Source organism: Mangifera indica, chromosome 18 (assembly GCF_011075055.1).
Source record: "Mangifera indica cultivar Alphonso chromosome 18, CATAS_Mindica_2.1, whole genome shotgun sequence".
Lineage (NCBI taxonomy): Eukaryota > Viridiplantae > Streptophyta > Magnoliopsida > Sapindales > Anacardiaceae > Mangifera > Mangifera indica.
In genome coordinates this window covers 12853055-12864756 of record NC_058154.1, presented here as the reverse complement: position 1 = coordinate 12864756, position 11702 = coordinate 12853055, and the positions used below count along the sequence as shown (strand labels likewise).

General features: G+C 33.5%; 1 protein-coding gene and 1 long non-coding RNA gene across 4 annotated transcripts; both read left to right on the top strand.

Annotated features, from left to right (window-relative positions):
• Nucleotides 1-610: 610 nt before the first annotated feature.
• LOC123202350 (26S rRNA (cytosine-C(5))-methyltransferase NOP2B-like) lies at nucleotides 611-6924 on the top strand. The gene is made up of 18 exons (XM_044618234.1): nucleotides 611-762; nucleotides 1498-1779; nucleotides 1917-2104; nucleotides 2256-2319; nucleotides 2429-2562; nucleotides 2661-2744; nucleotides 2857-2931; nucleotides 3012-3083; nucleotides 3185-3258; nucleotides 3595-3647; nucleotides 3942-4051; nucleotides 4509-4577; nucleotides 4672-4746; nucleotides 4845-4937; nucleotides 5015-5094; nucleotides 5181-5280; nucleotides 5435-5712; nucleotides 6347-6924. Exons 2-18 carry the CDS (start codon nucleotides 1503-1505, stop codon nucleotides 6414-6416), a joined length of 1896 nt encoding a protein of 631 aa, XP_044474169.1. The 5' UTR covers nucleotides 611-762; nucleotides 1498-1502; the 3' UTR covers nucleotides 6417-6924.
• A 389-nt stretch (nucleotides 6925-7313) lies between these two features.
• Nucleotides 7314-9783, top strand: LOC123201795. 3 transcript variants are annotated; one of them, XR_006498866.1, is made up of 4 exons: nucleotides 7315-7586; nucleotides 8113-8206; nucleotides 8422-8537; nucleotides 8942-9783. It is a non-coding gene; the product is annotated as an uncharacterized LOC123201795 (long non-coding RNA). The 3 variants fall into 3 exon arrangements; XR_006498865.1 differs by having other exon boundaries at nucleotides 7314-7586; nucleotides 8422-9783; XR_006498867.1 differs by having other exon boundaries at nucleotides 7314-8006; nucleotides 8422-9783.
• Nucleotides 9784-11702: the final 1919 nt, after the last annotated feature.

Sequence of the window (11702 nt, the reverse complement as noted above, 5' to 3'; positions counted from 1 at the left end):
AACTCCGTTTGAATGCGGTGGTATGTTTTAAAGTGAGAGAGATATGCTAAAATCTTGTACAATTGGGCTACAACTAGAACAAATGTGTGATACTATAAATGACCGTTTCGAAAATATAAATAGTCAATCATGTGATATTGAATCAGGGTTGATTTGAGTTCGATTTAAATTAAAAATAATTAATATAAAATTGAACTTGATTCATTTAATTAATAAATAGTATCATTAGATAAACAAAGTAACCCAATCCAATCATCTGTAATTCAGCCAAATTAGATTTAATTTGACCAGATTGAGCTTGGTTCACTCAACACTAAACAATTGATTGTTTTTGCCATATTACATTTTAATTAAATATTATTTAGTTGGTATATTCAATAATTAAATAATTAAAACTGTTTCGAATATTATTTTAATATTGATCTAAAAAATAATTCGTTCCAATCACTGGTTAGCCAACCTCAATGTCGATCTCAAACCATTCTAGATGAACTGAGATCATTTCAGTTCGAATTTGGTTTGTTCGGTCTGAAGATGCAATGAGTTCGTTCAGGGGCATTTTTGTAATTTAATTTTAAGATGTGTTGCCTTTCTAGGTCCAAATTTAGATTACGATTTGGCCCAATTCAAGGCCCGGCTGTTTAATACTACTGTCCTCAATTCGCACTTTCTTCTTCCAGTCCCTCTCCTTCCGTCTGTTAAACCCTAAACCCTAGCCGTCCACGAAGAGGAAGCAGACTTTTTCTCCTTCAACTAATTCAAGTGAAAATCTTATCTTTTCATGTTTTTATAAGTGCCCATTTGCTTTTTTTTTTTCTATTTGCATGTCGGCGTTTGATCAATTTCATAACTTTAAGATATTTTTTTGATAAGTATAACTTTAAGATATTACCTATATGTTGTTTGTTGGGTTTTTTTCTTTGAATTTGACCCTTTTATGTGTACGTAGAAGTTCAATTGCTTCTGAAAATAGGAAATTTGATTAATTTTGAATGCTTTTTTTGTGTACAAAAAGTGTCTTCTGTTGCGTGAATTTTATTCTTGTCTGGTTCAGTTTAGCTCATGGATGTTGCTTTGTGCTTAATATCTTTTTATCGAGAATGTAAGTGGGTTAGTCAAAACTTGTTCAATTTTTCTTTGGTAAAACAGTTAGAGCTAGACAAAGCTGGATAAAATTGTGTTTAAGGTACACCAAAGTGGATTAATGGAACAGATACAAACATAGGTACAAGCACCGATGTGTATAATGGGTATAAACACGGCTACAAAAGCAAATGTGTAATCATATGATTAGACTATTTTGAATTAGAGATAAAGTAACATGTTGTCATATAACGACATATTAGCATTTGTAGTGTACATGGTGTTACCCATCTTAATTTTTTGATTAATTCTATTTGTGGACCCATTTCATGATATGATGATTGAGAGTTTTAATTTGGTTGTTTATTCTTACCTATGAATTATACTCGTTAACTTCTGTCTCTGTTTATGCAGCTTTAATGGCGCCTACTGCCCTTAGAAAGAAAAAGGGTCCAAAAGCACAGAAGCCTCCACCAAAAAAGAAGCAAAAGAAGAACAATCTGTTCACTGCAAAACGTTCGAAAAAGGAAGATATTTCTGATGATTTGAATTCTGATATTTCAAATGAAGAAGTAAAAGACCCTCAAGAATTTGAACAGGAAGAGCAAGACTCTGATTCAGAAGCTGGTTCAGAATTATTTTCTGATGGAGATGATCCCCTTGTTGATGATTTCCTTCAAGGAAGTGAAGATGAAGGTATTATGGTTTTATCTGTTTGTAGTTTTTGGAGTCTTTCAAAATTTTGTGTGCTATTTTGGTCTTTTCATTGGAGGGTTCTGTTTAGTTAATTATATTGTTTCTCATTTTGTTTTAATATCATAATATTGTTGCAGGCAAAGGTTTGGGTTCAGGTTCTGACTCTGGCTCAGATTCAGATTCGGATTCAGATGATGAATCTGATATTGAAAAGAAGTCAAGAGCTATTGATGAAGCTCGAGCAAGGGAAGAACAAGAAGCTCTTGAAGAAATGCAGCTCAACATTAAAGAAGAGTCTGATGAATTCAGATTGCCAACCAAGGAGGTTATTTATCATCATTGACATTTTCTAATTCTCCTCAGTTTGATGCCTAGTTTATTTAAATATATTGTTGAATATAAATTTTCCTCTTTTTCTGGGGTTAATTAATGAATTTTATTCACAATTATTTTCTTTTAATTCCCTAATAACATAGGAACTTGAGGAAGAAAAACAGCGACCTCCTGATCTTTCGAGTCTTCAGAGAAGGATTAAAGAGAGTGAGTTATATGTCAATTAGTTCAATTTATTTAATGTTTGATTTTTCTCAGAATCATGTTGCTTCTTTTTTTTTTTTTTTCCAAATCTAATTTTGACATTCACTTGCAGTTGTTCGAGTGCTTTCAAATTTTAAGGACTTGTGTCAAAAGGGAAGAACTAGGAAAGAATATGTTCAACAGCTTAAACTGGATCTGGGTTCATACTATGGTTACAATGAATTTCTAATTGGGGTTTTGGTGGAGGTAGTTCATGAATTACTATTTCTCTTTTATTTCATCTTTCCTTTGGTCCTCTGATTCTGTGTTTATGTTCTCTAGTTAATGTGCATTTTCCTTTACAGATGTTTCCACCTGTTGAACTTATGGAACTTATCGAAGCCTTTGAAAAGCCTCGACCTATATGCTTAAGAACTAACACATTGAAGGTGAAACTACTTTTTTGCACTGCTGTATTCTGTGATATGATTTGTCTTTTATATGTATTATGTCCAATTTTCAGTATCTTGATAGAATTGTTGTTCTCTTGTATGAGCTTAGACTCGAAGGCGGGATTTGGCTGATGTTCTCATAAACAGAGGAGTAAATTTAGATCCATTAAGCAAGTGGTCAAAAGTAAGAATTACCTTGTTCATTTTCTTCGAAATTTTTGATTAAATATTATAATTGTCAAAACCATGGTATTGTTATTGCAGGTAGGGTTGGTAGTCTATGATTCTCAAGTGCCGATTGGTGCAACTCCTGAATATATGGCAGGTTATTACATGGTAGGAAGTATTTTATTCTTGACTTTTTCGTGGTATTTTATTTTAGTTTTCGGAGTTTTAAATGATGTACTTAAGGTAGTGAATATTTTTTTTGTTCTCAGCTACAAAGTGCAAGTTCTTTTCTGCCGGTAATGGCTCTTGCTCCCCAAGAAAATGAGCGAGTTGTTGATATGGCGTAAGTTACTCTCTTCTTAATATTTTTTTTCTGAGCTACCTTGTAGTGTTCCATCCACCAATTATTGTCTTGGTATCTTTGGAGTCATGATGATCAAGAAAGCTTTTTGTTAACTTAGGCAACCTTTTAACTTATGTTGAGAATTTCAGTTGCAAGCTTGTAATTTTATGTTAATAATTCTGTCTCTAATTGTAATGATGTCTGCTTTCACTGTCCACTTAGTCATAAGATGAGGATGAAATTTTTGTAAAAACATTAATATCTGAAGTATTTGTGTTATAAGTTTTAAGAAACATTACATTTTCTCTTCTGATGACAATTTTATTCTTGTTGCAGGGCTGCACCTGGTGGTAAAACAACATACATTGCTGCTCTTATGAAAAATACTGGTATGTAGTGATTTTGGAAGATTCAATGGAAACAGATTTCTTGTGCACACACCTCGTTTTGCTTTACATATTATGAGTTCTTATGCTAGTCAGTTGCTTAACCTACATGATTAGGTAAAAGATATCATCATTTTTAAGATGATGCAACTTATCCTATTATCAGGAACTATAAAATAATAGTGGTTTCCTGCTACTATGCACGTCTGTATCCATATAATTTTTCTGTGATTACAATTTGGTTCTCATTATTTCAATCTTATACTTTCTTTATTGTTCTAATTCAAATTTCATCAGGTCTAATCTATGCAAATGAGATGAAAGAACCAAGGCTTAAGTCTCTGACTGCAAATTTACATCGTATGGGGGTGACAAATACTGTAGTTTGCAACTATGATGGGAAGGAGGTTAGCTTCTTTTTGCCTGTTATATAATTTATTGTAGTGCTGTGACAAGTTCTAGGTTTAATGGTGTGTTATTATTGAATAATGGACTCTTTTGTCCCATAAGTACAGTTGACAAGGTGGTTTTGAAGTGTAGCAAATATTTTATTCATTCTTGTAAATTGCATTATAAATTAACAACTTGTTTCTTTATTACAAGTAATTTGAGAAATCTGCTGAAAGTTTATTGCATCTCATTGATACTTATTCATGGAAACATGAAAACTTTTATTTTTCATAGTCTAGAATGGTTTATAGTATAACATATCTATATATTATACAGAAATTGGTTGCATTTTGATTAGTAGCTAATAAATGAATGGCACTAGCGTGAGTAGTTATTATTTGATAGATGAAATCGTATGGTTGAATATCCATTCAGCAAGTATAATCCCTTTTGTTTAATGTTTTTCCATTTCAGCTACCTAAGGTTTTGGGTGTCAACACCGTCGATAGAGTATTGTTGGATGCTCCTTGCAGTGGGACTGGGGTAAGCAGTTAGGAAATCTCATATTTTAGAGGACTTCTTTCTTTCAATTGGTAATTGCTTGATGAGACTAAATGACCTTCTTTACTCTATGCAGGTTATATCTAAGGATGAATCTGTTAAAACCTCTAAAAGCCTGGATGATATTCAGAAAATTTCTCATTTGCAGAAGGTATGTTCTTTCTGTTGGAAAACTAGAACTCGTACTTATCATCTCATTTGGTTTTCTATGATGAAGCTGATTTTGGGTTTTTTTTTTTTTTTTTAAAGCAATTAATACTGGCTGCAATTGACATGGTGGATGCTAATTCCAAATCTGGGGGTTATGTTGTTTACTCCACTTGCTCCATAATGGTTCCTGAGGTTTGTTGAGAAGGGTGTGCTTGTTCGATTTCTGTTTCTGCACTTTTCCTCTTTTATAGTAAAAGATTGTGTTGCAGAATGAAGCTGTTATAGACTATGCACTGAAAAAGAGGGATGTCAAACTTGTACCATGTGGACTTGACTTTGGACGTCCAGGGTAATGCATTGCTCTTTTATATCTTTGAGAGGTTGTAGTAAACCTTTCTAATTTTCACATTTAATGACGTTTCATTTTTCTACCAGATTTGTTCGCTTTAGGGAGCACCGGTTTCATCCTTCCTTGGAAAAGACAAGGCGATTTTATCCTCATGTTCACAATATGGATGGTTTTTTTGTAGCCAAGGTATAACTTGGTCTTTGAAAGTACACATCACATTTTCGAAAACAAATTTTTTTTATTAATTGGTTGTGCTAGTAATGAAAACCCTTTAATATGAAATTTCAGCTTGATGCTTTACATGCCAAATGAATTATGCTTTCTGTTTTACTTCCTGCAGTTCAAGAAAATGAGCAATTCTAAGTCAACTCCTGTAGCTTCTGAACCTGTAGAATCCATTGAACAAGCTTCCGCTTCAAATGAGAACGATGGTGAAAAGAACACTGAACAGCCCTTGAAGGAAGAAGGCACTAGAGATGCTAAAGGCAATAAAGAAGCTAAGGATGCAAAGAAAAAGAAACGAAGGTTAGATGAAAACGGAAATGGAGAGTCCCAATCCAGTCCACACAAAAGGAAGAAAAGGAAATTCCCATCTAGAGAGGAAATCTCAAAAGTCAGGTAAAGGCTTGTCCCCATGCCTTATCAAGTTTTCTATCCATAAGAATTGGTGCCATTTCTTAATGTAGTTTTAAGATCAATTTGTTAGAGATGTTTAGAAACCTTCACAAACCAATCACAGCAAACCAGCACTTCCACACAAACAATCAAAATTCAATAATGGATTTGGAAATGGAAGAGTTCACAATTGGCTAGTCTCTCAATCAAAAAAAAAAAAAAAAAAAACAGACTAAGAAAAAGTAAAATTGATAATCTGGTAACAAGAGACGCCAGTTCCTCCCCTGGCCAAAGCCTTCCCAATTTTCCCTTATATTTTTCTTTATCCCCTTTTCACTCTCTTGCTCTCCTTTTTAGCTCTTCCTTTTTGAGCCCACTTTTCTCTCAACTCTCTTAAATCTCCACGCATCCCCCTTTTTGTGTTGCCATAACTAATCCAGCCGCTGGACCATCATCGGTTAATCTTCTACTGGAATCCTTCTGTTTCCTCCAGTATATACCTGTGTGATGGATGACCAAACAGAGACAGACAAATAATGAATAATGTGAGAAGCACCAAATAATCTTTTCATGGTCTTGTTTGTCCTAATAGAATCTTGCTGTATATGATCTCATTTGTTCACGCTAATTCCTGCAGAGAAGAGAAGAGAGACGTATTGAGGAAAAAGAAGGCTGGTAACAAGAAGGAAGGTGGTGATAGCAAATGATCAGTTGATGACAACACAGGATGGTGGTTTGCGAATCAGTAACACTATGATTCATTTCTGATGGGAGCAAGGAACAACCAGGCCGGAATGTGACGTCTAACAGCGGCAAAGTAAACAGGCATCTAACCATATTGTCAAACAGTATTTAAGGAATCAATCAGAAGCTCAAGATTCTGTAACCCTTTGCTTCAAAGTATCCAGTTTTGAGTATCTATGGTATTTGATTTTTGTTTAGTTATGGGTGGAAGAGAAACACTCATCTTATGATATGACTTTGGGGCTGTACTGGGCCAAAAAATTTTGTCATCTCACAATGTCAAAATTCAAAATTGTGCCATTATTATTATATAATCGGTTGTTGTAAGTGGCATTGTTCATATCTGGGGTTGATTTGCATACACTCATTTCTCTCCCACAAGAACTATTCTGTGCTTTTGTCATGCCAATCTAGACCTGTTTTCAGGAGCGTTTTAGATTTGATTGAAATTAATTTGAATTTGAATGATCATATCAGTGTAAACTTGCCCTAATTGATTCATTTGTTCAAAATTTGAACTTTAGTTGGACCAAAAAAATTCTAATATAATTGTCAAAAGAGACAAAAGATCAAAAGATAAAGTTGGGTGGTTGAGAATAAGATTGGATTTGAAATGAGTTGAATTTAAACATAAGTTGGCTCGAATTTAACTCGAAATTTAAATGAATAATTAAATTTACACCCATGTAGGTTGGTTGGAGACGTTGTAAAAGACTTTAACAAAATAAATAGTAAATAAATTTGAGTCAAATTTAAATCAAAATATTAAATTAAGATTCTATCTCAAATTCAAATTGAACAAGTCAAACATTGACCCTAAACCCACATTCACCCTAATCAAGCTAGCTTCCAATCTTAAACCCTTCAAATTTTATTCACTTCCTACTCGCAGAGTCTCACTCACCATTTTTGGACACCGCGTCTCAGAGATAATTTTCTGAAAAATGGAAGAGAAAAATAACAAGCAAGTAAATGAACTGAAAAATAAATTCTCATCATTGGATTTACCAGATTTGCCCAAACAGCTCCCTCCACATCTTGAGTTTCAGAATTCAGAGAACTCGTGTTCTCTGCAACCTTGAGGCTCCGATTCCTGTGTTTCTCGTCGACTCTCTCCATTTTTTTCTTTTTTGGTAGCTACCCTTCTCTTGGTTTTGCATGTTTTTGAGGTGTTTATTGGTTATATTTAAATTTTACAGGTTTTTCGACGCTTTCGAGGAAGTGCTTTTGTATTTTTCATTGACCCTTTATCTGTTTTTTCCCGTTTGTAAATGCCCATGATTTTTGTTTTTTGATGCTTCGGTTGTGTTATACAAAGCTTGTTAATTTGTTAGTTGAAATATTGTAAAGACTGAAAATTTGAGTCTATTGGACATTGTTGCTAGTCTCACTGCTTCGATGAGTTAACATATCCATGAGTTGTGTTTGTTGAAGTTCTCACTGGTCATAATATTTTTCTTTTTGCGAGAAATTGAATTAAAAGCACATGCTGTAAAAAGGCATGGTAAAACTCATGCAAAGTGGTCACCAGTGGCTACCGAATGCTTCCTGAGGTTCATAGTTGCTATTCAGGAATTGCTTCTTAACAACCGGCCTGATGCATATTTATCAGTTTTCTTATCTTTTTAAGCTGTCTAAGATTTAATCTGTTATCTGTAGGTTGTTTTATTGGAAGATGTTGAAGACGAGGATGCTGAAAAACTTGTAAACACTTGCCTGGTTAAAGTATTTGATATCGAAGATTTTGGAAATGGTAAAGAGCTTTTGCTATCTTTGCTGTTTCTTCTATTTTGTGGTTTAAGCCGGGGAATTTGAACGCAAACAAGTTTTTGTTCCGGAAATTTTGTTTTAATGATAAAGCTGTGCAGAGTAGGCCGTCATTAACTGTTTCTTTTTCTTATAGCATTTGAAAAAAACTTCACCATTTTCCTTGTTGGAATCACTCTTTAATAATTTGGGCGAAAATAGGTAAGAAAAGGCAACTGCAGCAGGATGACGGGCTTGCACACTTTGTAGGGAATGCCTAAGAGTGGGAGAAGAATAGGAGAAGCATGTGTCACTACTTATTAAAGACCATTTTAAATGTAAGTATGTCTTGCATGTGCATCAATTTGCACTAATCAGAAGACTTCAGGAGAAATCACTTTAATATCCTGTTCGGTTCGAAGTTCCTACTTGTTTGAACACATCAAATGCAAAATGCATGCAGCATGAGTAATTAGCTTTGCGTGTAATATGAATCTGAGCCCATGTGGAACTATTTCTTCTGTGTTTGATCGATGATGGAACAGGATAGTCTATACCGATTGTCAATGTTTGTGTATAGGCTTGAAAATGATGATGAGCCCACCATTGTTAACTTCCCACCCTTTGGAAACATGTTGCTACAATTTGGTCATAGATTCAACACTGCTGCTTGAAGTTTTTGATTGCGTAATGTTCTCGTTTTCATCTGTTTTTTCTGTTTTTTTTTTTTTTCATTTTCCAGTTACTATGAATCAACCGGAGCATTACCTCCTGAAGTTTTATTTACTGAAGCTGTCTTGATGCTATATAGAGTAGATGTTCTAACAAATTCTAGTTCACTGTAAACCAAGGGGTTTGGTAATTGATATTTGTTCTTTCCCTCCAATTTAGAAGTGAAGAAGCTAATATTGTTTCACCTTGCGTATATGAGATTCTTTTGCAAGTATTAGCTTTAAAAAATGTGAGAGTTGTTATGGGGAACGCTTGTTTCTGTTGATTGATTGCCTTATTTTTGTATAGTGATGGAAGGAATGTCATCCAATCCTAATCTTATAAAGCTTTGTTGAGTATTTTTTAGTTAGGACTGGTGCAAGAATTGTTTCAGGTGTCCACTTGTGATGCACATGTGTCCTTAATCTTGCTGTACCTGCATACTTGTATTATTGTTGTATAGTTCAAGGGTGAATTCAAGCCAAGCCCTAATAAGGTCAGATCAAGCATTACTCAAAACCAATACAGCCAACTCAAGTTCAAGCTGAGCTCAATTAGTTGGTAATCAGTGATGTTAGAGATGAAAAAGACAAGTCGCAATAGAAGAAGAAGAAATTTTGGAAAAGAAGAATAAAAAGAATCATCGGAGAACTCCACTATGGCGACATCGGAGAGCCCTCGAACTTTATCTGGAGTTTGATTCATTTAAGCTAAATATGGATTCGAATCTGAGCTAAACTCAGCTCGAATTCACCCATAACACAGGTGGGCTAATTTTCATCGTTCTTTTTTTTTTTTTCTATTATTATGTAATTATCAAAGTGTGAGGGTTACAGGTCTATGAGAACTTTTAGGTCCTTTCACGTTCACTCATATGATGCATGTGGCATGCCTGTCCTTGGAGACAAAGGATCATGGTCTTCTCTGTCACCTCAAAAGTTTTCTTGGTTAAGAAATATTTGAAATATATTTTGAGGTTGATTGGTTAATAACATCCTCACCCCCTATTTGTGGCATAAAAACCACTTTGCCTCTTGATTTCAGAAACTGACACCGTTGTCCCTTATTTTGTTTACTCATTAGAGTAGCTATTATTAGTTTCTACAACCAAAGGGGTGAGGTTGACATCAATTTAGGGATTTTTGTTTTAAGAACATGACTTTTTACTCTCAAAAATTAAATTATGATTTAGGGTGAGATTGTATTAACTGTTAATCAAAGATAAAATAATATTTAATCACAAAATGATATATCATCATTGATATTCAAATTGATGTTTATTATAAGTGAATATAGTATTATTTTCTTAGATTTGGGATAGTGAGAAGAGAGAGATTTGAAAAAAAGAAATATTAATTATATTGATGGATGGATACTGATAGTCAACTTTTCATTATATAATCAAATAATATAATTATTTATTTTAATGTTCATTAGTTAATATATAAACTAATATTCTCGAGAAGTAATTCTTGATATATCAATGGCTTGCTATTACACTAAATTCAATTTTTTGTTAGATTAATTTAATTAAAATATATATAAAATTTGATTTACGTGGATGATGTTATTGATCCAATCGTAGATCATATTGATCAAAGTTCAAACCAATCTCATAAACAAGTCAAATCTGATCCAACTCTGAAAATATTAATCTCAACCATAAACATGATGAGACATCATCATCATCTACACCTTTATCTATTAAGAACTTAGAAAAATTTGAGGAAAAAGTGTCTCTTTTAAAGGACCACTAAAAAAGGGTGGCAAAAGAAGGGACAGAAACGGTGATTCCAAAGACTTTGAAGCCCGAAATGGGAATCTCAAGAATTTAAAAAAAGAAGCCCAAAAACCATGTGAAGAGACAGCTCGGAGCTTTTTTAGGCCCATTCACTTTTATTAAGACCTTTGTTTTTTGGTTTTAGGACAAAAGTTAGTTTTAAGTCACAATTTCAATAACCTTTTTCGCTTTTGAAATTATTATGGTTGTTAATGAAACCTCATACCACCATTGCCTTTGACTCCCTTTTCTTTCTTGCTAGTCCCCACTCTTTTTTCACCCTCATTCTAGGGTGGATTTGAGAAGTATGTATAGGTTCGAATTAATATTGGGTTTGAGTAAGTCAAACTCAAATTAAAACTCTAAATTTATAGTTTGATTTGAATTCGAGAGTTTGTCAGTATCATTATATAAATATTTTTTTTTGACGATTTTCTTTCTTCTTTTATGGTTCTTTTGTAACAGTTTTTTTTCTTTTTCTCTGATTATTTTCTTATTTGACAACTCTTTTTCTTTATTATAATATCACTTTTACCATCGAGTCACACTCGATTTGGCCATTCTAGATTTGTGTCAAGCTTGCTTTTCCTTCTTCCTAATCTCCGTTTTTTCTTTCTCTCTCATTTTAAAGGTGGATTCGAACAAAACTCATTTTAACTTGAATCTAAATCCAACTCCAACAAATTGAATTAGATTGAGCTCAAATCCATATTCAAATTGAATGAGTCAAACTTGAGCTAAGACTTCAATTTGCTAGCTCAGTTCGAGTTCAAGGGTTTGTTAACATTGCTACACTAAAACTTAGAAAACTCTTCCTATTTTTCTTCTCAAACAATTTACTTCTCATATTATTTTTCTTCTTTCCAATCTCACTTTTCATCACATGAGTTAGGTTTAAACTCAAAATAATTCTAAATTTAAGTTAAGTTTGAATTAACTCATATTTAAAATTGATTTGAATTCACTCATAACACACTCATAACCTTACTGAGTTATCTTGCCGGTGTCGATA

Excerpts from the sequence above, each read along its gene's own strand:
- LOC123202350 (XM_044618234.1), top strand. The coding sequence starts at position 1,503 with ATGGCGCCTACTGCCCTTAGAAAGAAAAAGGGTCCAAAAGCACAGAAG. Across the intron at positions 3,648-3,941 it reads TGCTCTTATGAAAAATACTG|GTCTAATCTATGCAAATGAG; the intron begins GTATGTAGTGAT and ends AAATTTCATCAG. Across the intron at positions 5,281-5,434 it reads ATGGTTTTTTTGTAGCCAAG|TTCAAGAAAATGAGCAATTC; the intron begins GTATAACTTGGT and ends TACTTCCTGCAG.